General features: G+C 39.0%; 1 protein-coding gene across 2 annotated transcripts in view; it reads right to left on the bottom strand.

Annotated features, from left to right (window-relative positions):
- The window catches only part of SLC9A6 (solute carrier family 9 member A6), a 54,619-nt gene extending 33,077 nt beyond the window's left edge, over positions 1–21,542 (bottom strand). For both annotated transcript variants that reach the window (XM_082445477.1, XM_082445476.1), the window contains exons 1-7: positions 21,201–21,542; positions 12,197–12,396; positions 10,726–10,803; positions 10,360–10,436; positions 9,944–10,056; positions 7,591–7,696; positions 1,370–1,511 (exon numbers count right to left, since the gene is read on the bottom strand). In XM_082445477.1, coding sequence (XP_082301603.1) covers positions 1,370–1,511; positions 7,591–7,696; positions 9,944–10,056; positions 10,360–10,436; positions 10,726–10,803; positions 12,197–12,396; positions 21,201–21,528 — 1,044 coding nt within the window. In that variant the 5' untranslated portion in view covers positions 21,529–21,542. The remainder of the gene's footprint in view (positions 1–1,369; positions 1,512–7,590; positions 7,697–9,943; positions 10,057–10,359; positions 10,437–10,725; positions 10,804–12,196; positions 12,397–21,200) is intronic.
- Positions 21,543–23,605: the final 2,063 nt, after the last annotated feature.

The raw sequence follows: 23,605 nt of genomic DNA, 5'->3' as shown, positions 1-23,605 counted from the left end.
ATGAAGAAACTGAGGCACATCCCTCACTCATACTAGTCTAACAAGTATATGTTACTTGCCAGTGGAAGGGCCCGTGTCAAGCTGTGGCGAATCTCAGGCTGGAGTCTACATTCACTTCAACAAGTGTGTACTACAACACAAAGATCAAGTTCCTTAAGGAACTCATGCTAGGGAAGAAATCCTGGTCCTTCTTCAGAACTCTTTTCACTGTCCTTTTACGCCTCAGTTCGTCTGTAAAAAGCCCAAAGACAAGTTTCTTCCACCACAAAGCTGAAGTATAGAAAATGAATATATTCTCAGAAAAAGTACTTGTTTTATATGAAAGTACCTTCGAAGTTTTAAAGCTGGAAGCTCTTTAGAGATCAAGCCCCACTCATCTTCCCTGCTGTCCCAGCCCTCTACCTTCCTACACTGAGGTCCCATGAGGTGAAGTGTCAACGCTTCTATATCAGAAGCTCCAAAAGGCAGAGGCCACGTCTGTCTTGTTTATCTTTGATACACAGGGCATAGCATGTGGCATGTAGCAGGCAATCAAGAATTTTTTTTGAAGAATGAAACACTGATATAAAAAGGAAAACTGAAGTTCCAGAATTTTAGGGATATTTGCACTTAAAGAATCCAATAACAGAAAATTTAGATCCATTTATTAAACTATCATTTTCTATTATATTTTAACTTGTGGAAGTAAAACTACAATGAGTAAGAAAAAAGAGGGTTTTTTCTGAATGAATACAAGAATGACTTGCTCAATATTTCTAACAGCAAATTAGTGGCAGTGTGTAGGACTCGAGAGCAGAAGGTTAAAATCGGTGAGACCTGAGATGAACTCCCAGCTATCCTAACCTGGGAACCTTATTTTGTTCAACTGGCATCGAGGTCATACATTCCTATTTGTCCTATTAAACGAAGAGCAAAAGACTGCCAGGCTGAACAGCCGCATAGAACAAGCAGAGGCTCTTTGGAATATATCTACCTTTGTATCAATTTAGTCTACAACCTTAAAGTTCACCCCCATATAAAGCAGAAACTAACACACCATTGTAAAGCGATTATACTCCAATAAAGATGTTAAAAAATAAAAAAATAAAGTGGATGGATCTTTAAAAAAATAAAAAGTTCACCCCCAAAGGGTCACTGTGTCCAATTAGAATTCTGTAGTGAGTGTTTGAGGGCATGAAGTCCTACACAAAACAATGAAATTCTTTTATTTATTTATTGGTAAAGATGATTGCCTAATGTTTTCAAAGTACTTGTTTATAAGGTTCATAATTATAACACGATGTCAATTATGGAACTAGTGGAGACCATGGAACACAGTATTCAATGACTGTGAGGTTAACAAGAAAAGATAAATATAATAAAAGGATATTAAAGCTGTCACCACTCCAGTAGCAGCACCCATCGCAAAAGAGCCACTGAAGATTCCAAGGAAAATCCCAATAGACTTGAACATGGCTGTGACATCAAAGGTGTGGCTGTTGTCTCCGGCGGGCTGGTATGCTACTATTGAGCTACAAAAGAGAGATGGTTCTTACTTCTAGAAGCAACTTTTACTTTTAAAACATTATCTAAAAAAAGAGTAAAATAAATTTTAAAAAATTACCTAGTGTAGAGCTTGAAGATGAAATCAGAGGGCGTAAAAACCAAAAACTTTGGATTTGAATTGCCAAAATAAGGTTGGACCAAGCCTTTTCCTCCAGCCTCAAGATACTGTGCAGTACTATTCTTTTGTGACTCTGTTTACGACTTACTGGTACTGAGTGCCTGAAAGCCCTAATGTACTAATGTGAACAAACTAATGAAAAATTCCCCGTATTTCCAACAGAGGCATAAGAATATAAAGAATATTGTTCAATACTCAACCCGGTCACATTTTGTTTTTCCTGTGGGAAAAAAAAAGATGACTAAAGTACCCTTTCAACTTTTAGAATACCAGAATGGGCCCAATGCCTCCTATCTATTCATTCACTGAAATGGACTTTTATAGATAAAAGGGCTTGAAAGGCCTGCCAAGGAATTAGAAGCCACTTGACGGTACTTTTAGCACACCCAGCTGGATCCTCCACCTCAAACTTCTGAAAGAAAGTCACTCTGTAAGAGGCCAAGACAAGCAATTAGAAGGGACACTCTCCATCTTGAACTCACAGTTCAAACCTAGTCTAAAAATACTTATTTTAAAACAGCCGCCCCAGGAAGTAAATACAGTGGAGAAAATCACTGTTGCTAGTGGGTCTCTGGCAAGAGCGCCTACCATTACTAAATCAGTTCTCATCTCAGTTAATTGAGGTGCCAGTGCTTTTATAATAAATCCAGACTCAAAGACATCACGCAAGTCATGTCGAAGAAAAGAAGCAGAAAAAACACATTCCGAAGAATATAATGAATTCTCCCTGTGGTTACTGCAATGTTTTTTACGGTTCAAGGCTAAAAAATGGCCTTGCTATACCATGTTTACCAAGTTCTCTTCATACCTCCCTGGTTAAGCTAAAAAACAGAACAAAACAAAACAAAATCTAAGACCAAGCTAAAATTTCCTAATTTTACCTATTTTATTGAAGTATGACTCTAACATGAATTTCTGGTAATGGCATCTAGAAATTTCTGAGACTCAATCTGAATTGAAAAATTTAAACATTTGCATTTAAATCTTCAAAGTGACCAGATCATTTTGGGACCGGTAGATTTGATATTATTTCAGTGAATAGGAAATGGCCTTTAATGTCATGCTATCTTACCTACACATAAAGGGCCCCACCACTGTAAATGAGATTTGACTACATTATAGCATGAAAATATAGCGGCTGGCTGGAGAAAAGAAAGGATATCGCTACAATAACCTTCCTCCCTGGCGATAGTTTTCAAAATGCTGGCAAGAACAAAATATCGATGCCATGCCTCCTGAGACTGCTTTCCCTGGATTGGTTCATGGAAATTCAAGATTCACACTAATCATTATTTTATTCTTTAATCACTAAAATGTATAAGAACACAGGAAAAGCATGGTGGGCTAAGAAGAGATGACAGGTTTGTTTTCTTCCTTTTCAGTCAAATGTTGGCCTCTGGATTGAAATCTTAATTCATCTTTTCTACATCAGTCAACATTTTATCTTGAGGCAGTAGCATTTTTATGAAGACTTTAAAAAAAATTCTGAGAGTAAAACAATGTACAATTTAGGGGGAAAAATCACCCCATCATTCCACTACCCTGACAGATCTATTATTTTCCTTCTGTATTTCTTTTCCCTCTTTTTGTTACATGCATGCTATTTCATGTTTAGTTGTAATCATAGTGAACATATGGTTTTGAATTCTGCTTCTTCAACTGACAATGACATAAGAACTATTACAGTCTCTCTAACCGTGGTTTTTTAGGACTTCAAAAATGATCCAAATGGATATAACATAATTTATTTAACCATTTCCTCTCTGTCGGACATTTAAAAGTTTTGCTTCTAATATTTTTGCTACTATAAATAACAGTGTGAAAGAACTTATTTGTGCTTTCTACAAATTTTGGACGATTTTCCTGTGCTACATTCCTAGAAATAGGGTAGTACTATACCTATGGCTCCTTTTACATGTTGAACAATGGCTTTCAAATAGATCTGTATTACATTTCAGGAGGGAAATATGACTACATCTCTCAATGTTTTAGTGATCATATCCATTGGCCTAGAAATTCTACTTCTAAAAAATATCCTACAGAAATACTCTCAAGAATTCACACAGATTTACACATAAATATGTTCACAGCAGTGCTATTCACAATAGTACGATATTAGAAAACACCAAATATTAATCAACAGGGGGTTGCAGAGGTAAATTTGTAGTGCATACATACGATGGGATAATGAAGGTATTGATACAGTACAATGTCTATGTGAAAAAAGCAAGTTACAGGAAAGTATGTATAGTGCTACGCCTCTTTTTGTTTAAAAGTTAATATATTTATATGTATGCTAATATCCTAATGGAAACAATCTGGATGAAAACCTTAATAGTGGTTATTTCTGAGAGCTGAAATTTCAGGAATTTTCTACTTTCTAAGTCAACCACTTTGAATATTAATTTTATTATCATAATGATAAAAGATAAAATATAAAAGAGTAGGTAATACCAATTTCAATGTCAACAACAATGTACAAGTGATATAGTTTTACAACTCCAGGGTTTCTCAATCCTGGCATTATTGATATTTTGGGCCAGATAATCATTTGTTGGGTGGTGGGTGCTGTCCTGTGTACTGAAGGATATTTAGCAGCACTCCTGGCTTCTACCCACTAGATGCCAGTAGCAACCTCCTCCCATTCATGATAACCAAAATGTCCCCAGACATTGCCAAATATCCCCTGGTTGGGGGGCGGGGGGCTGTAAAACTGTCCCCGGTTAAGAACGACTGTACTAGACCATTGCCAGCAGTAATTATTTTCACTAACAATTTTTTTTCTTGTTAACTGAATAGGTAAAAATGGCCACTAATTTAATATGTATATCTCTGATAACCAGTAAAGTTAAACAGTTTGTCAGCCATGTTTGTTTACTCACACTTATATTTTATAAAATGTAAATGACCCTAAAAACATATTTTAAAGTAGTATGAATTGAGGTCTCCAGGGTAATCATGGTATATCCATTCAGAGGTATACTGTGCAACTTAGACTTCATCTCTAACTAGATATGTACGACACTGTATTAGTACACACAGCTCTACCTCATACAGCAATATATGAGGGAACCAGTTTCACTCCACCCTCACCAGATGAAAAGCATTAACATTAACAAAAAAAAAGTCACTGCTAACCTAACAGGTCAAAAAGCAAACAAAAACAACTTCCAACATAAATTTCAAGAACAGATGTCTTAACCTGTTAATTGCCAAGCAGAAGTCCTTCAGAAAGGGGCCCCCCTCTTTGTAAAAGGCTGTTTCTATAGAATATACACATTAGAAAATCATCAAACAGAAGTCAACACAAGGTAGACTATTTCTATCTAACGTACTTCTAGAGGCAAATGAAAGATGATGAAAAACGTAACGCCGAGCGCTCCAGCTAGTGACCTCCCATAGCCAGCAACATCACTGGTTTCCCTTCATCTTTTGGGCAGGAACTCATTTGCTCACTTCTATTAAGATACTTACACAGCTAACGATTCCCCGGGTATGATACTCTTTAGATACAGTCCTTCTCCACCACAGTTCCACCAGACTATGGAATGAGTTAACTCACCGCCTGTGAATCTAGAATAGTACTAGCTATGTACCATCCTTAGGAAAATCGAGGAAAGAATCACTTGAATCGTTCTCTACAAGGCTTAAATTCTCTCACACGACCCTGTTTGAGAAAGGTTGCAACAGAAGGACAAGAAGTCCTTTCCCCTTTGTGAGAAGTGTAACAGAAAGGGCATTCTCTTTCTAACACATTTATTCTTCACCAACACTGATACGTACACCCCCAAGCTCAAAATTTTCTGATGAGTTTTCTTCTTTTAACACTATTCAACTGTTCTTAAAGTTGCAGGAAATAAGTTACTTTACTAATGGAAAAACTAAGGCACAGGGCACATCAGCTTAAGATAGGACCAGAAAAGAGATTTTTCTGACTCTTAATCCATTAGGGCAATGAGGAAGGAACACGTATTAGTAAAGATGATTAAGTAGCAGAATAATTATCTAGGATGGCGAATTGATGCTAAAAGTAACTGCCTGTACCCTATTCTCTTCGTCTGGTAGCACTGGTGATGTTACACGTTCTTATGTGCTGAAAACTTCAACAATCTTTGTAGCTTCATTTTTTTTTTTTATAACACGTAAGTTATAACCACACTATCCATTTCTTCCTCCCTTCAAACAATAGAAAACTTTTACTTTGCACCTATCATCCTTGAAGGTACACACATTTAGTATCAATATTAGTTCTAGCCTTTAGGCTTTATTTCTTAAATTAAATTTACATTAGTTGTAGACAGCTGCAAAAAATTCTGGTAATAAATATGGTGGAGGGGGTAGAATTTATATACATTACATTCACAAAAGAAGATTTGATCTTTTGCACATCTTCATAAACAACATTTAAGGGATTAGTGTTACATCTCAGAAAGGATAATTTTCCACTTTGCAGTTAGACAATGGGGGCAATCAAGCTGTGTGAACCAGAGTCAGTGACTGATTACTCTTTTATAGTTAATGAAGTGGAAATTAAGGAGAGAAATAAAAGTAAGGAGGAAAGGTGAAGGGGTTTTAATTCTCTCTTGTAGAAAGTTCTAGTGTGGAGTAAAGGCAACTGTCCATAGGGTTAGATATTTGCTTAGTAGGAGTGAGTTGGCAGGACTGAGTTCCTCAGAGGTTCAGACCCATTCTTTCACCTGCAAACACCTCCTGGTAGCATGTATAGTAATTTCTATAATTAGATTAAAATATTGCTCATTTTCATTGTCTTTAAAAAGTGTATAATTTAATACTTCTAAAAATTAAAAAGTTTCTGAAATGATTATGTTAAATAAGAGAAATATGAATTAAACTACGAGGTATTTCTCAATCATCAAATTGGCAAAGATACCAAAGTCTGACAAATACTCTGTTGGTGAAGCTATGAGGAAACAGGCACTCCCACAATTTGGTGGTTAAAATGCAAAATAGCATAATACCTTTGACAGGCAATTTAGCAATGTAACAAAATTACAAATGTATTTACCCTTTAAGCCACTCATCTTACTTCTGGGAATTTATCCTACCAAAATACCAGTGCATGTATAAAACAGGTTAAGTTCAAGGTTAATCACTGCAGCATTATTTGGGATAGCAAAGAATTGAAAACCCTTTATGTTTCCACCAATAGGAGACTGATTAAATAAACTATAGTACAGTTCATAGTATTGTACATAGAATACTATGTGCCTGCAAACAAAGAATGAGAAAATTCCTTGTTTTGATACAGAAAGATCTCCAGAATATAATTCTGTGAGAGAAAGTCAGGTAGGTATAGAACATATACAGCATGCTACTTTTAAAATAAGAAATAAGAGGCAGATAAGAATATTTATTCATATGTGTGCTTACATTTGAATAAAGAAATAAAAGGATACACAAGAAACTAATAAAATGGTTACCTATATAAGGGGCTACGGGGACAGGCGGATGAGGACAGGAGTAAGAACGTGACTTTTCAATGTGCACCTTTCTATATTGTTGTGATTTTTGAACCATGTGAATATATATCTATGCCAAAAATTTAATTTGATAAAAAACTAAAATGTCCATGTTATAATGTTAAAGCAGAATACAAAATTGTACATACACTACAATCACAACTATGTAAAAATACTATGCATAGAAAAAAAAAGAATTTTTAAAAATGTCCTAGAATGTTTATGGTAATTGTCTTTAGGTGTCAGGAGTACATATCATTTTTTTCCCTTCCTTTTCTTCCATGCATTTTCCATGTTATCTATAAGTATATATTTCTTCAAGAGGAAACAAATGCTTCAGTTTTTCAAATGTTTCCATTCATAATGCACTTCACTCAATAAGTGACTTTTGGTTCTTAGAACCCTAACATTCAATATACAGAATATAATAAGAAAACAAACACTTACGAAGATAGCACTATGGCAACAGCATCATTGAGGACACTTTCACCAAAAAGAAGTGCATAGAGTTCAACATCAACTTGAAGCTCGTGGAATATGGCAAGAACAGTCACTAGCAAGTAGAAGGAGTCAGAGGAATATTAAGACATTACAAATATAACATTTTTCCCTCCACAGATGATCGTAATAGCTATTTAGAAATTCATTTCTTCATCTCAGAATTCAATCCTAATAAACATTCTCTTACCATATCAAAGATTCAGTAATTTTATGTCAATATTTTTCTTTTCCATAACTGTGTACCTGTAATATCTCCCTTCTCTCTCTTACAAACAGCTGAAAATAACCTTGGAGGACTGAGTTGGCCTACATTCTTCATGCAAATGCTAATAATCTTGTCTTGTACATTTCTTTTCCATAAAAAATACATGCAGAATTTCTTACAGACCAGGTGATCATTAATCTTTGATGAAGAAGACTATTATGAAAAGCATTTCCTGCTGCAAGCTTCATTTTTTCCTCGGAGCCTTACAACTCACTTCTATTTGACTTGCAAATTTCAAGCACATCAGTTTAGCAAAGACAGTAGGAAATGAAAACACAAGTTTGGTTTTCGGTTGGGATAAAATTTATGACCAGAATTACAGCTGCTATATTTAACTTAATAAGAAGCCAACTATCAGGCTATTACAGCTTGAGAAGAAAAAAAAAACCTTCTCTTAGGAAACAATTACATGAGAATTCTTAGAAAATCAGAAGAGACTGAAGTTGCATTATAACTTTAATTGCTGAGTCACGTACAGCTCGCTTGCTAAATAAACCCAAGCAGACATGAAAGATTATTATAACCAGAGTTGGGAGAGCCTCTTCAAATGCCAACCAAAAAACAGGAAGCTTGTATTTTAAAAGATATAGTCTCTACTGCAAAGCATTTCATCTGGAATATCCTGATATCAAAGCTAACCAAGAGAAGGAGGAAATGAGGGCAGGAGCAATGCTGTAGAATTTTAAAAAGAGAACCTATGGCTCATCCTTCTATCAAGTGAACAATTGCAAAATAATAGAATTATTATACGGGCAAATACCTATATAATTCAGAAGAAATATAACTATCCAGCTTTATATAAGCAGAACAGTTTTGCTTGAGCCATCCAGGCAATACTCCTACCAAAACAAAACCAGTTTTAAGTAACGTAGCCAGTCCAACTGACTCAGATTTCTCATAGATTTTGAAAAGTCGAGGACCTTGCTTCTAGTAAGAGAACACGGAAAACAGAGACCACTGGCTTCCTGCAAAAACCATCCCACCTTCATACTGATAATGGGAACAGCTACAAACAGTAAGGGGGCAGCCCTGACTATCTTTAAGGAGGTGATTTGCTTTTCAGTTCTAAAAATGCCAAACTATACAAATACCTCTCTAAAACGTCCTCTGAGCTTCTAAAATCACCTCTTATAGAGTACAAGCATATTTTCCTACTTTCTATAACACCCTGTGTTATCAGAGTTAACACAGGAATTCAGAGATAACCTTTGACTATGCTGGATGATAATTAAAGAAGATTATTAACTTACAAGGTCAAAGGGTAAAACAGAACAAACCTCTACCAAGGATCTAAAATCTAGTATCAGTAGAAGAAAACTTGCATCCTTAGTTCAAAAAATGCAGTCTCTGCTCTTCAGCCTATATATTCTCTAAGTTCTTAATCTGAATGTAGCTGTGAAGCTCACCAATACTGTATTAGAAAACTACAATCTAACTCATCTAACTCAATACAATTAAATTCATTCTCTAGTCATGCTAATATCAAAACTATTTTATAATCAGAAAGCCAATTTTATAAAAACAGTTCTTTAATGTATATTACTGCCCACCAATGACCCAAAATCACACTTGTTCTAGCACAACAGCCTTCTAACAATCATTTTAAAACTTTTTTTCTTACTCTTAAATGCAGATAGCTGAATGTAAACAGATTTTTAGGGATCTGTTTTCTAGAAGCTTGAAAGGAAATGTATAATTATTACCCATCTTAACTCATATAGTTCATCTTCTATACCCAGTCACTAGGGATAGAGACCAACCTGAAATTCTGAAGAAAATACCTTACGGCCCTCATTTAAACATCATCAAATTGTGGACTAGTAATAGGAAATATAGTAAAAAGAAAAAAATGTGTGCTTAAGCCAAAAGGAGCCATTAATTTTGTTTTTTTCCTCCACAGTTGGAAAGTATAGTAAGATGGGGAGTACCTAATCCTGAATTCTACACCTCAAAGGAAGAAATACGTACATGTGTGTTCATGGAAAACCACTGTACAACTTAAGTACTTAAGCTCCACACTCATGTAAAACATACCTGGATCAGTTGCTGATACGATGGCACCAAACAGCAGGCAATCTGTAAAGTAAAAGTCTCCCGCAAGTTGTCCAGTTACTTTCATCAGTGTTACACAGCCATACATTATTGATCTGTTCAATAAACATATGTCTACTTTAGAAAAAAAATCAACTGTTAAAGAAGTTACAATACAGTAAGAATAGAAAGATGGGTCTACTGTAGTACTTTGTGACTAATCCCAAATTTACTGCATGTCGTTTAAATATGGTAATGCCTTAGCCTTAAGGAAAATTCAAACAACTTATCTGTGTGAATACATTTTACTGCAAAAGTTCTTGGACACACTCGAGAATACAATACTGCAGAAGTCAAACATGCATTACTTTAAAATGATAATTTGAAGGCTAAAAGTGTTTTAAGCTTCAAGTACTTACCCAATTACGAAACAAGAAATTGCGGTTCCAAGAAAAGCATACGCTAAGATAGACCCAAGGTTTCGAAAGAAATGTCTCTGACAGAAAAAAAAAAGTTACACCGTGTTAGAATACTCACCAATTATTTAAAAAAGAAAAGGTTTTCTATTCTAGTGTGCTATGTTAATATTAAATGCATTATTCATTAAAGGAAATAAGTAAGAGAAAGAATTTTTATATAGGCATAAACTTCAGTATGTCAAAAGGATAAGGAGAGGGAGGAGGGAGGGGAACCCGGAAAGAACTGCCTGTTTCTGAAGTGTCAAAGGTGATAAAGCCCATGGAGTTTAAGGTTGTTCAAAGTATATGAAATACAAAAGCACTTACTCTTTTCAGGCTATATCCCGCATAAAATATGATAGGAGGAAGTAATATGTTGAAAAATACTTCTGGATCAAAAGTAACCTGTGAAAATAAACAGTTCTTTTAGATGAATTCCCTGAGAAGATTTCTTATTACATTATCAAATGAGCAAAAAGAAAAAAAGATTAAATGTTAAACTGGCAAAAGGCAAGAATATTACCACTGTGGTAAGTGAAAAATATTTCATATAGGATAGCTGTTATTCCACTTCTCAACCAAATGACAAGGAGATGATAGCGTTGGAACAATCAGTTAAGTCCTATCTGTGCAAAGTATCTTAAAATACTATGATAGCCAAAGTTTTTTAAATAAGAGAAAGTATGAACATGTCTGCTTTAAATAAGAGACCCAAAACTGGTAACATAAAATTTGGGGGTACAGCATTGTTGTTGGCAAGAGGAAACAGACTTCTTGCATAGGTAACATCTCTAAAGGTATATAACATAATATTGTGGTAAAAAGTTTCTGTACAAGTCAAATTTCTAGTCCTGACAGCCCATTCCTTCTAATACCTATTCCCTATAATAATACAGACGCCCCCTTCTGTTCATAAGGCTGTAGTATTTGACATGAGCACAGAGCAGCTACACATACTCATGCTAAAATTTAATTTCCTAGAACTTTTAAGGAACTGGAATTTTCCAAAGGTGGAAAAAAAACTCTTTCTGCAAAGTAAACTGTAAGTTCGTATGAAATTTTTAAAAGCATTAAAGATGGTCAGGAACACAACCAAGTAGCTATAAAAGCCAAGTCCTGCCAATGTAGAAGGCAGAAGTGGAGGCAAATGGCCAAGGGTGGGCAAAAACAGAAACATGAGCAAAGAGGCCCTGAGAAGCTTCAGGATGGCAACTATGGGGAGGACAGGAGAAAGCAGCTCCAGGAATGTCTGGAAGCCAGTAAGACTGCAACCCAACCTACATCAAGCTTCGTGCACACCGTGGTGCAGTACCTGATACTCAGGCTGAGGCCCCTGACGTTGTGCCAGATTATGAATCAAAGAAAGATTAAATTGTGCTCAGCACAGAACACAATCAAGGCAAGAAAGAATTCAAAAAAATGTTAATGGAATATTTTAGGTATTATCAAATAAACTCAATGTGCTAAGGTACTATAAAACTCTAAGGGCCATAAGCAGATTGAAAGAAACACTTATAAATTCTGCTTCACTCAATGCTGGTCACCATTTATTACAACTGTAAACATTACAGAGTGAAACAAAAAGGGTTGTAGTACTTAGCCTCAATCAGAAAAGCAAACTATAGACATGTCAATTTCCTTAGCCTTGCATTACATTCGTTAATTGAGGTTTTACTCAGTTTGAAAAGACTGATTATTCTAAATATCATTAAAAATTCATTATTTTTCTCCTGAATCACTTTGCTGCTATTATATACCTTAAAAAAAATCCAAAGATTCCCTTTAACGAAGAACTTACCTTTCTAAGCATTTCATTATCTTGAACGTTATTGAGCTCATGTGAACTGATCTCTCCTTTCAGCGTATACTCATAAAATTTTCCACTAACATTTACCAATAAGGTAGTTGGGCTTGACTGCACTTCACAGCTCAGGGTCACATTATTCACATCACTTGGAACATGAATGCCATATCGAAGCACAAGGCCCACCAAAAGACCTGGAAATAATAAAAGAATAATATAAGCTCTCCTTTCAGACAGAAACTACTTCTTTTGTACCCCACACATACCTTTGAATTGATAACAGAAAATCTCTTATGATAGTCCCTTGTGATTCTAAACTCATTTTTAGACCAAATGAAGTTACATTTTAAAGTATTACTAAAATCACAAATCTAAGCGTTCGATATTCATATAAGCCAGTGGGACAGGAACATTCCCTAGGGTAACAACGTGTATCATTGCATCCCTAGATCAAGATATAAGTAAGTGATTAGGAAGGTAACAAAATGAGGCAATACCTTCAAGTCATCTGTACACAGAATACGCTCCAAGGTGTCCCAACCTAACTGTGTAATCATGTTAGAAATGTGTTTACCACCTCCATCCATCAATTCACAAGACTTAAACACATGCATTTCTCAAGTCATTCCTAAATCACATGGCTGGCCAAATAACACAAATTTTACAAATTGTAAAGTCAATAATTTTTCTAGATTGATTGAGTTCTTCTAATACTAAAAGGTCAGATTTTAATTTTAAAATATGTTTCAAAATCAAAACATGGAACAGAAGTCCTGACTTTGACACTATGATATCAATGTATTGCTGGAATTTTACTTGGATCATCATATTGACATTCAAATATGCACAATGATCTAGGTACTATAAACCTATACTGATCAAAATGTTTAATAATGATTTTATTGAGATATAATTCTATACCACAAAGTTTGCCCTTTTAGACTGTACAATTCAGTGGCTTTTAGTATATTCGCAAAGTTGGATATTGATCACTACTATCCAATTCCAAAACATTTTCATTGCTCCACAAAGAAACCCTAGACCTATTAGCAGTCACTCTCCATTTCCCCCACCCCGACTCCCACCCCCTGGCAACCACGAATCTACTTTTTCTCTATATAGAGTTGCCTATTCTGGACATTTCACATAAGTAGAATCCTACAATATGTGACCTTTTATATCTGGCTTCTTTTACTTAGCATAATGTTTTCAGGGTTTATCCATATTGCAGCATGTATCAGTGCTTCATTCCTTTTTACGGTCAAATAATGTTCCACTGTATAGATATACCTCAACTGCAAACTGAACTCAAACGTCTGGAACTTTCCTTAACTCCACTATTAGTGGCATTTTACCTTCCTGTCTCCTTTCTCCTTTCTCTTTCACCCTAACCAGTCAGCCATTCTTTTAATATATGTGAATGGACTACTATGCTAAGTAGGCCCCCGGGGTTCACAGATGAAAACAAGGTCCCGCCTTCAAGTAGCTCTCAGTCCAGCTGGTGAAAACAGACTGAATAAACAATTATAACACGATATATATGTGTGTGTGTGTGTGTGTGTGTATATATATACACAGATAGATAGATATAGATATATATATATGTATATACACACACACATACACATACATACAAGGTATTATAAAAACAGAAAAGATGTACCTAAGCAAGCCTGAGGGAGTGGGACATTAGGAAAGTCTTTCCAGAGGTGTCACCTAAGCAAGTAACAAAGTAAGAGAAAACGGTTTCCCAGGTAGGAGGAAGAGTAGTACATATCCAGTCAAGGAAGAGTGAGAAAACAGCCCGTTTAGGGAATCATAAATAGTTCAGTATGGCTGGGATATAAAGTGGCAAGAGTTGAGGTGTGAAAGACTGGCAGGAGCTGAATCACAAGAGACCTTGCATGTTGGGGAAGGGAGTGTAGACTTCATCCTGAAAGCAAAAGGAAGCCACAGAACCATAGATGTCAAAGGGCTTGACATCAGATTTTTATTTTAGCAAGACTGGTCTAGACTACAGAGGGTCAGAAAGGCCAGATAGAAGGCCACTGAGGTCATTCACGCACTAAGAGTGCAGGGCCTAATCTAAGACAGCAGAGATAGGGAGAGAGGGGGATTTTTTTTAGAAAGTATTATCTTGTAGAAGGATGTGGTGACTGACTGGACTGGGAGGAAGGGAGATGAAAAGCTAAGAGGAACCTAAACTGACTTGGCAACTAGGTGGGTAAGCTGGCCTAGGCAATCAGGGGGGTAGGAGGGCCAGTCAGTGGGACAGGGAACAGATTTACAGGGGGAAATGCGCAGCTCCGTTTTGGACATGTTGAGTTTGATGTACCTGTGACACGTACACAGTTGAGTATGTGGGATCCGGACCTCAAGGAAGGGGGTGGATCGGGACTGGAGATATACACTTAGCAGTCATAAGATGGTTGAAGTGAAGCACAGATGGGATTACTGAGGGAGCAAACAAAGCGGGAAGAGGACTATGGATATATGCTCGGAGTTTATGTCAAAATTAAGGGGTTGGTAGAGGAGGAGGAGATGATGAAGGAGTCTAAGAAAGAAAAGCCACAGGAGTAGGAAGAACAGAGGAGGAAGTGGTGAAAACTAGCAAATGCTGCAGCAAAGTCGAGGAAGACAGGCATTAAGAAGTGTCCATTGGGTTTGGCAACAAGGAGGTCATAGGTGACCTTGCTAAGAGCAGTCTGAGTGAAGAGGTGGGGGCAGAAGCCAGACCAGAGTGGGAAGTGATAAAGCAGAAATGGGGAGTGTAAGAGCAGTAGTTGGCTGAGAAGGGAGGAGGAAGCAGAGGTGAAGGATCCTTCTGGTCAACTTATAGTCACATGTATTTTTTTTAAGTGAGCAGCAACGAGTAACTGGTAAACAGCACAATGACATCGACTCTAAAAAACGTTTTAACAAAGGTTCAGATTTAAAATAAATGAAAGATAAAATATTTGCAAATCATATCCTGATAAGGGGCTAATATCCAAAATATATAAAGAACTCAAAAGCAAAATAACAATCTGATTAAAAAATGGGCAGAGGAGCTAAACAGACATTTTTCCAAAAAAGACATACAGATGGCCAACGGTACATAAAAAGATGCTCAATATCACTAATCATCAGGGAAATGCAAATCAAAACCACAATGAGATATCACTTCACACTTGTTAGAATGGCAATTATAAAAAAGACAAAAAATGGCAAGTGTTGGCAAGGATGTGGAGAAAAGAGAACCCTTATGTGCTGTTGGTGGGAATGTAAACTGGTGCAGCCAGTATGGAACACAGTATGGAGGTTCCACAAAAAATTTAAAAAAGAGCTACTATATGATCCAGCAATTCCACTTTTGGGTTTTTACCCAAGGAAAATGAAAACATTAACTCAAAAAGATATATGCACCCCTATGTTCACTGCAGCATTATTTACGATAGCCAGGATATGGAAACAACGTAAGTGTCCACTGATGGATGAATGGATAAGATGTGGTACATATACACCATGGAATATTATTTAGCCATGAAAAAGAATGGAATCTTGCCATTTGAAACAACATGGATGGACCTCAAGGGCATTATGCTAAGTGAAATTAGTTAGACAAAGAAACACAAATACCGTATTCTCTCTCTTATATGTGGAATCTAAAAAAAAAAAAATCAAAAACAAAGCTCAATAGATACAGAGAACAGATTGGCAGTTGCCAGAGACATGGGGACGGGGATGGGAGGTGGTAGAAATGGGTGAAGGGGGTATAAATTTATTTAAAATTTAAAAATAATAAATGAAAGATACACTTTGAAAATATCTCACCTCCAAAAAAAAACAGAATTAAAAAGTGATGGCTGGATATCAACCGTGTTTGATAAACATAACCTGGGAGAGAAAAGGCTACCACTCCATAGTCACCCTGCCTACATGATACAGGAGCAGCTCTTTTCTCTACTGTCTCACAAGACCTCCTAATTAAGATGTTCAGTAGTACTAAGTTGTCCCATTACATTTATGTGTAAAAATCACAGTTAAGCTACTACAAACAGTAAAGATATCAGCATAAATTCTTTCCATATCCCCAAGCTTGACTGTGTAAGGAAGACTACCCACTGGTTCTACCGTGCCCCGACCCAATGCTGAAACGCCACTGCGTGCCCTGAGGAGGGCTCAGCACTTGGACAAATCTGAAACATACACCTTGGCAGTTAGAACACCAGCAAGAAGAATAATTACTTAGGTTGGAAAAAATCAAGATCCTTTTATTACAGCATCAGACAGCTGAAAAATTGGAATTTCTTTGAATACAGTTGACAGATCAAGTTAACTTGGGTTCTGTGAAAGGTCAAATCCTAATCACGGAGTTAAAGCAATTCTCACTAAACAGAAAGTACACAAAAGGAGTGCTTTGTTAAGGGGATAAGGCAGAAAATTCTAGCCTCCTACATAGACAGAGGCACAAAAACTACTGATATCATGAAATTTAAAATTACCACTAACAGGCAACAAAGAGTACAACCACAAAGAGATATCTTTCACAAAACAGAGAAGTCCCATTCCTCCTACACATTCCTGACCCTCTTGTGCTGGAGACCCCCCCCAGGGATACAGAACTCAGTATCACCCAAGGCCGACCACTGTATGAGTCTCACAGTGGAAATTGGTTTTCTAATGGATTTCAGCACATTCTTCCAGATTATCACACTAGAAGCCTCTAATAGTCAAAAATATGGAAGGAACATCACTGGGGGTATTGAGTGTGGCCAAAATTGATACGATTTCTACAGATTAAAAAGTGTATGTATGTGTGTGTGTGTATTTATTTATGTATGTGTGTATATTGTGTGTATGTACATATATAACACTTATCTACTTCTTGAAGAATGCTGTTAGATTCTGTCTGAAAAGCTAATTGAACTACTACAAATCTCTCAGTCATTATTTTCTCATCTATAAAATGGGCATAAATGACTTGCCCAACGTTATTTGGCATTAAGTGGCAAAACCAGAACTGAAATCTGGGTTTTCTATTTCCAAAGTCTCTATAATTTTCTAATCACCTCCTTGCTCTCTCATCACTACTAACTTGCTCTCCGGTGGTTATGTCTCCATTCTCTCATAAGCTTCCCTCACAACTCACCTCCAAAACCCCTGTAACTTTAAGTATTAACTCCCTTCATATCCAATCTTATTAAATTTAGTACAGTAGAGTGTAGGAGAAAAAGCACAAGTTTGGAAGGCAGATAGAAGTATGAATTCTGGCTCTATCAAGTTCTAGTCTGTGACCCTAGGGTACATAACCTCTCATTGAATCTCAGTTTCCTCATATGTAGTGATGATAATACCAACCTGTTTTGTCTTTATAGATAAGTTTTATCTCTTCAACATGAGGCAATATGGTTTAAGGGGCTAAGAGAATGGGGCTCCTGAGGCCGACTGACTGTGTTTGAATCCTGCCTTAATACTTACAAGTTATGTGACTGCGGGCAGGTCATTTAACCTCCCTGTGCCTCAATTTCCTCATCTGTAAAATGGGAAAGATAATAGTACCCATCTCACAGGGTTGTCATGAGGTTTAAATGAGATGATATTTGTTGAGCACCTAAGCAGTGTCTAACACATTATAATGCTCAATAAACACTACCTATTCAGTCACTAGATTGTAAGTGCTTTGTGGACAGGGATGATGACTCCTATCTGTATTTCTCATCATATCTCATACATCAAGGACACTTAATAAATATTTATTGATAAATCGCATTAGCTAAACCTAGGACTCTGGATGCTGTAGTTTAAGGCATAATAAATATTGCTTCCCTGTCTTTTGCTTTTTATACCATCTGTAAGCATACTGCAGTGAGTGATCACTTTTCAGACTTACTAACGGTGACTCACTTTTAAGCTTCTTAAGCAAGCTAGCCCAATGAACAGAACACTTGGGTGCTTCGACATTGTAACTGGGGCAATTAGGCTATATTACAATCTAGAAACTGACCACATTGGCAGCTTAATCTCTCTCTCTCTTTTTACCCTGGCTTCTCAAAAAAATAAAGGAGAAGCTTATTTTAAGTAGCATTTTTCTGGGATTTAGACAGCTAAATCATCAGTGGGCTGAATCTTGGCGGTCTGGACATTCCCAGAGTAAGAAGCCCTTTCATCGGGAAGTCAAGCTGAAAAATAAAGGTCTTAAAATAATATATTAGCGTAATAGCTATAATGGTACAAGAGTCGGAAAAAAAGGTAAATGGCAGACGGTAATTAGGATTAGCAAATGTCCATTTCCATGGCATTGAAAATACTTTGACCCAGCCCCATCTTTTCTCAAACTGGACTTGGGAGTTGGTCAGGAGGCTGTTCATCCACAGTCCCCGTCACCCATATTGAGAAAATGGGACAGGCTAAAGAATGCCAAGTCGTGGCAAATCAACCCAATTTGACTCACAGATAACACTCTTTCACTTTATATTCCACAAGAGATACCCTTGCTTTTCCTTCACAAAATACCAACACTAAGGTACTCCATCACTTTTCATTAACTTAGAAACATCAGGGAAAGCAATCAGTAATCCCACTTTTCTCCTTTAGCCCAAGAGTTAGAGGAGGTTAATGATTATCAACTACCAAAGAGCAAATATTTTCAGGGAAATTCTAAGTCCCTATTTGAGTTTTATAAAAAATACTATATCTGCCTCTTAACTTACAAGACTGAATAATTAAAAGAACTATTCTGAGCCTAACCTGAGAAAATGCAGTTATAACAGCAATAATAATAATAGTATTGCAGCTCTCATTTAATGAGCATTTACTTAGGGGTCAGGTACTAAGCTAAAAACATTTCTTCCTCACAATAATGCTACTATCATTGTTCCTAATTTATAGATGACAGTGTAAGAAGGTAAGGGACTGGCCTAAGATCACACAGAGTTATTGGCATAGTAAGACAGGAACCCAGGTCTGACTCTAAAGCAGGGGCTGGAAATCACAATGATGGTCTGTTTTTGTATGGTCCAAGAGCTAAGAATGGCTTTTAAATTTTTAAAGGTTTATAGAAAGGAAAAAAACAAAACAAAGAAGAAAACACAACACATTTTCACAACACAGAGATTGATGTGATCCACAAAGCCGACAATAATTACTCTCTGGTCCTTTACAGAAAAAATTTGCAGACCTCTGGTCTAAAGCCTTACATCTTTAACCACTTCATCACACTATATTTCTCTACAGGAAAGAGGTTTCTGTGATCAGTTCCTTCTTTTAACACCATAATCCTCACTTGGCATTTAATGGAATTTAAGATGCCTTTATTTTCTTTATATGACCTGTCTACCCAAGAAGGATAAGTTCCTTGAAGGTGGGGATCATATACTTCTTTGTATTTTCTGTGCATAACATAGTAGGCTGAGTAGCAAAGGTTTGTTGAGGATAGTATATAAATCACACACTGGTATACAGAGAAATTATATAGAGATATATAGCTTATCTGGCTAATTTAGCTTAAGGAGCGCTGCAAATAGAATGCAAAAAAAAAACAAAACAAAACAAAACCATGAAATATGAAAACCACCCAATATGTCTAAAAACTAAGAATCCTAGGAAGCAAAGATATTTTGCACACAGGCTTAGAATTTTATTACCTTACAAATGAAAAATAAGCCTGAGTTCCTGCATTTTCCTGATGGACACAACTACCTTTCCTTGCTGTGCTACCCTTGAGCTGCACATTCCAGAAGTCTGTATTTACTGGAAAGGGGCGGGTGGGGGGGGGCGTTCGTGGAGAAATGTCCTTTTGTGCCAAGGCTTCTCCCACCTGTCTGCAAGTCTGAGACACAAAGCTCAACAAGCTCATCAGTTTAAGCCTGTTCCAAATGAAGATAATCTTCACTCATGTACTGCACAGAAAGGATTGTTTGTCTGCCCTCATCTCTCCAGCCATATATGCCTCCGCGGTCATCTTAGATTAAGACAGTCAGCAATATGCATCTTTTCCTCTCATGAGGCCAAAATGCCTCTGAGTCCAGGGCTTGATTTGCCCTTCTCTCCTCATGACCAAAAAATAAAGATAAATAAGAAACCTTGCAAAGAAAGCACAGTAAGACACGAGAACTGAAGCCATTTACTCAACGATCTGTCAATAATCTTATGCTACCAGCAAGTCACCCATAATACTGCATATGCGTGGTGTTCCTAATTACTGTTTGGCCGAACTGTCCTGATCATCCTACAGTACAACATGCTGCTGGAAGATCTTTACCTCTTGTCCTCACCGCGGCATGGCCTGAATTAGAAGAGGCAACCATACGTATCCATATCAGATATTACAGGCATAGTACAATACATCAGGACGTCATCAAAAATGCCCTAAGCCTTCTTCGGCTTCTTTCCTGTTCAGGTTTTTACTTGGGGTACACGGGAGTCAGTTTTTCATTCTCAACCTCCAAAGGACAGGGCGTAGCAAGATCTGGGTGATGGGGAAAGGTGGACTCCGGCTCCAAAAGAACGCCAGATGCTGAGCAGCAGAGATACTACTGCAGCTTCAATGGACCTTAAACGAACTGACACCCAGAGAAATGGATCGCTATGCTGGCTTCCCCTCCCCCAGTCCTCAGCCCAATCTGAGACACCGCACCCACTCCCTTCCCATCCTCAGTCCCGGGTCCCGAGCTCGGTAGGCAGAGGCGGAGGGGGTGGCGGGTGCGGAAGAAAAAGGGGGTGGGGTCGGAGGAAAAAAAGGTGTGGACCGGCAGAGGAAAGGGGGGGGCGCGAGGCGGAGAAAACGGGGGGCGAGGCTGAGGAGGAAATGGGGTAAGGCAGAGAAACGAGGGGCGTAGCAGAAAAAAGGGGGGCGAGGGAGAGAAACGGGGGTGGGGGAGAAAGGCGAGACGGAAAATGGAAGGAATTGGAAGGGGAGCCGAACGTAGGCCGTGCAGGGCCAGGAGAGGAGGCGAGGCAGCCGGGGAGCAGAGAAGGGGGGGAGCGCCAGGGGCGGACACGGGGTTGAGGCACTTGCCATAAATCATAGCCAGGCCGGTTTCGTGCAGGAAGCGGGCCCGGCGGTGCTTGAAGAGCCAGATCGTGAGAATGGTGAGCGTGAGCAGCAGGATGAAGATGAGCAGATTGGCGCTGTCCTGCCGGTGGCTCTCCTCGGCTTGCTTCTCTGACACGATCTCCTCGTCCATGGCTCTCGCTTCTCCGCCAGCGCCGTCCGAAGCCCCGGCCCAGCCAAAGACTCCCACTGCGAGGAGCAACCAGAGGGGCCGCGTGAGCCGGCGGGCCCGGGGGCCGCCGCCGCCGACGCCGCGGCGGAGGGGCGCCCGCAGCCAGCCGCGCCGAGCCATGACTCCCCCCACCCCCCGCCCCGCTCCTCACCCGCAGTCGCCCGCGGTCGGACCACTCCCCGAGGCCTCACGGGAAAGGGGCGGGGCCCCAGGGAAGCCGTCGGAGCGCGCGCCGCCGCCGCCGCCGCCGCTCTTAAAGGGGACGCGACACTCCCAGCTCACTGGGCCCCAAGCCTTTGGCCTTCTGTCCCCCCTGCACCAGCTCCCCGCTCAGGCTCCGCTGCCAGGCAATGAAAGACCGTCGAATCTAGCCCACTGCCTTCTGGAAAAGAAACCTGGGCTCAGCGTAATCAAAGCGTGGCAGATTGCGCTCTGTCTAGTTCGAGCCTATTCTTAGAGCTCTCAGGGGAATCGATCTTTCATAACCCATCTCAATATTGTCCCCCAGTGTCTCTTAACAGGATAAGAAGTCGTCCTCTTGGGAAGGGCCTAAATCTCCATCTGTAATTTAAATCGGATTCTCCTTCTTCTGTCCTCATAGGGAAAAAAACCAACAGCACTGTAGTAGTTCACAAATAATTGACTCAAAGGCAAGGATTATGTGTGTGTCTGTATGCTCGGTTTTCTTTACACGTAAATTACCTGATGTGAGTCATCTCTTGCAGATAAACTCCTCAATCTCACAAAGATTCAATCGGTTTGTGCTCAAATTTACCCATACTCCAAACGCTCCGCACCCTCCCCAGGAAGAAATCTTTTGTGGTGTGATCAGTTTCTCCTTCTCCTCTTGCTCCTTTTCCCTGCTATCTTAAAGCAGATTTCCCCAGCTCAGAAGCCACCTTTGACACCATATCTCATCTCTCTTCCTCAAAGAGTATTTTCCCTGTTCTCAGCCCCTCAACCTTGCACACCAGAATTTTCATGGTTCTCACCTCTTTGAGAACAGCGGATTTCTATTTTCTCCATTCTCCTCAGATCACTCATTAGTCTTTGTGGGCTTTTTGTTCCCTCTAGACTTTCTCTAGAATGTTTCATTTCTACCTCTGCAGGAATGAACTCCAAATCCCAAGTCCTGACCTGCCACCCTCCCTTCAGGCCTCTACCTGTTGGATACTGAGCATATCCTGGTGAGGCTCCTACCAATCTCCAAAACTAAAAATGTTTTTAAATGAGCTCATTTCACCCCTACCGACACATAGTCTTTCTCAATTCTTTCAGACCACTGATGATACTAGCTATCAATCCAATTCCTATCATTCTGCCTAGAAGTCATGATTCTCAAACGTTTTGGCCACGTTACGGCCATATAACCTCTTTGCTAAGGCAAACAACATGCAGGCAACTCCCAGCTGCCCCAGTGTGGATTCACTCCCATTAACCAGCTCATTAAGTTCTGTGAGGATGGTGAGCTTAAAAAAAAAAAAAAGTGCTGGAATGGTGCTTAACTGCGAGTTCTATCCCTGTCGGGTCAGGAGCTGTGCCAGTGACTGAGCCGTCTCTCCTCTTAGTACCTGGGTCTGCCTGTCCCTTCCCAACCTCATGGCTGCCGGTCCCCTACACCTTGCCTCCAGCCTAACCTCACTGGCCTGTGTGAACAGGGCTGGGCTGTGTAGAGACAAGAAACCCAAGTGAGGATCCTTCCCAGTCTCCCCACTGCCCCCCCTCCCCAGACCTATCTCTGTCACCCCAGAAGACCTAGCGAAGGAGTATCCCTGCTTCTTCAGGCCTAACCACCCAACCCAAGGCTGTTTTGCCCCGGCACAAAACCATTTTTCATTCTCCTAGTGTTCAGAGCTCAAGAAGAAAACAAAACAAAACGAAAGTCACAGATTGCTTGCCTGGCAAGAGTTAACAAACGTCTCCAAGCTCCAGACTCTACCTCTGTTTTCTGGCCCCAGCAATTTAGTATCCCCACTCTCACCCTTTCCCCAGCAACCTGGTCAGAGCAGAGTTCCAGGAGGAATCTTGAGAGGCCGATAATTTTATCAGGCAGGCCAACCCCATGAGCCCTTGGCTCCCGTCAGAATATACTTCTGTCTCAACCCAGCAGTGCCCTGTGTGCCCCTCGCCCTCCAGCTTCTCCTCTCACTACTGCTCTCCCCTGCCAATCCTTGTCATGTGCTTTCTGGAGTACCCT

This window comes from Balaenoptera physalus, assembly GCF_965194825.1.
Source record: "Balaenoptera physalus genome assembly, chromosome: X".
Lineage (NCBI taxonomy): Eukaryota > Metazoa > Chordata > Mammalia > Artiodactyla > Balaenopteridae > Balaenoptera > Balaenoptera physalus.
The sequence above is the reverse complement of the archived record's forward strand: the minus strand, read 5'-3'. Positions and strand labels throughout refer to the sequence as shown.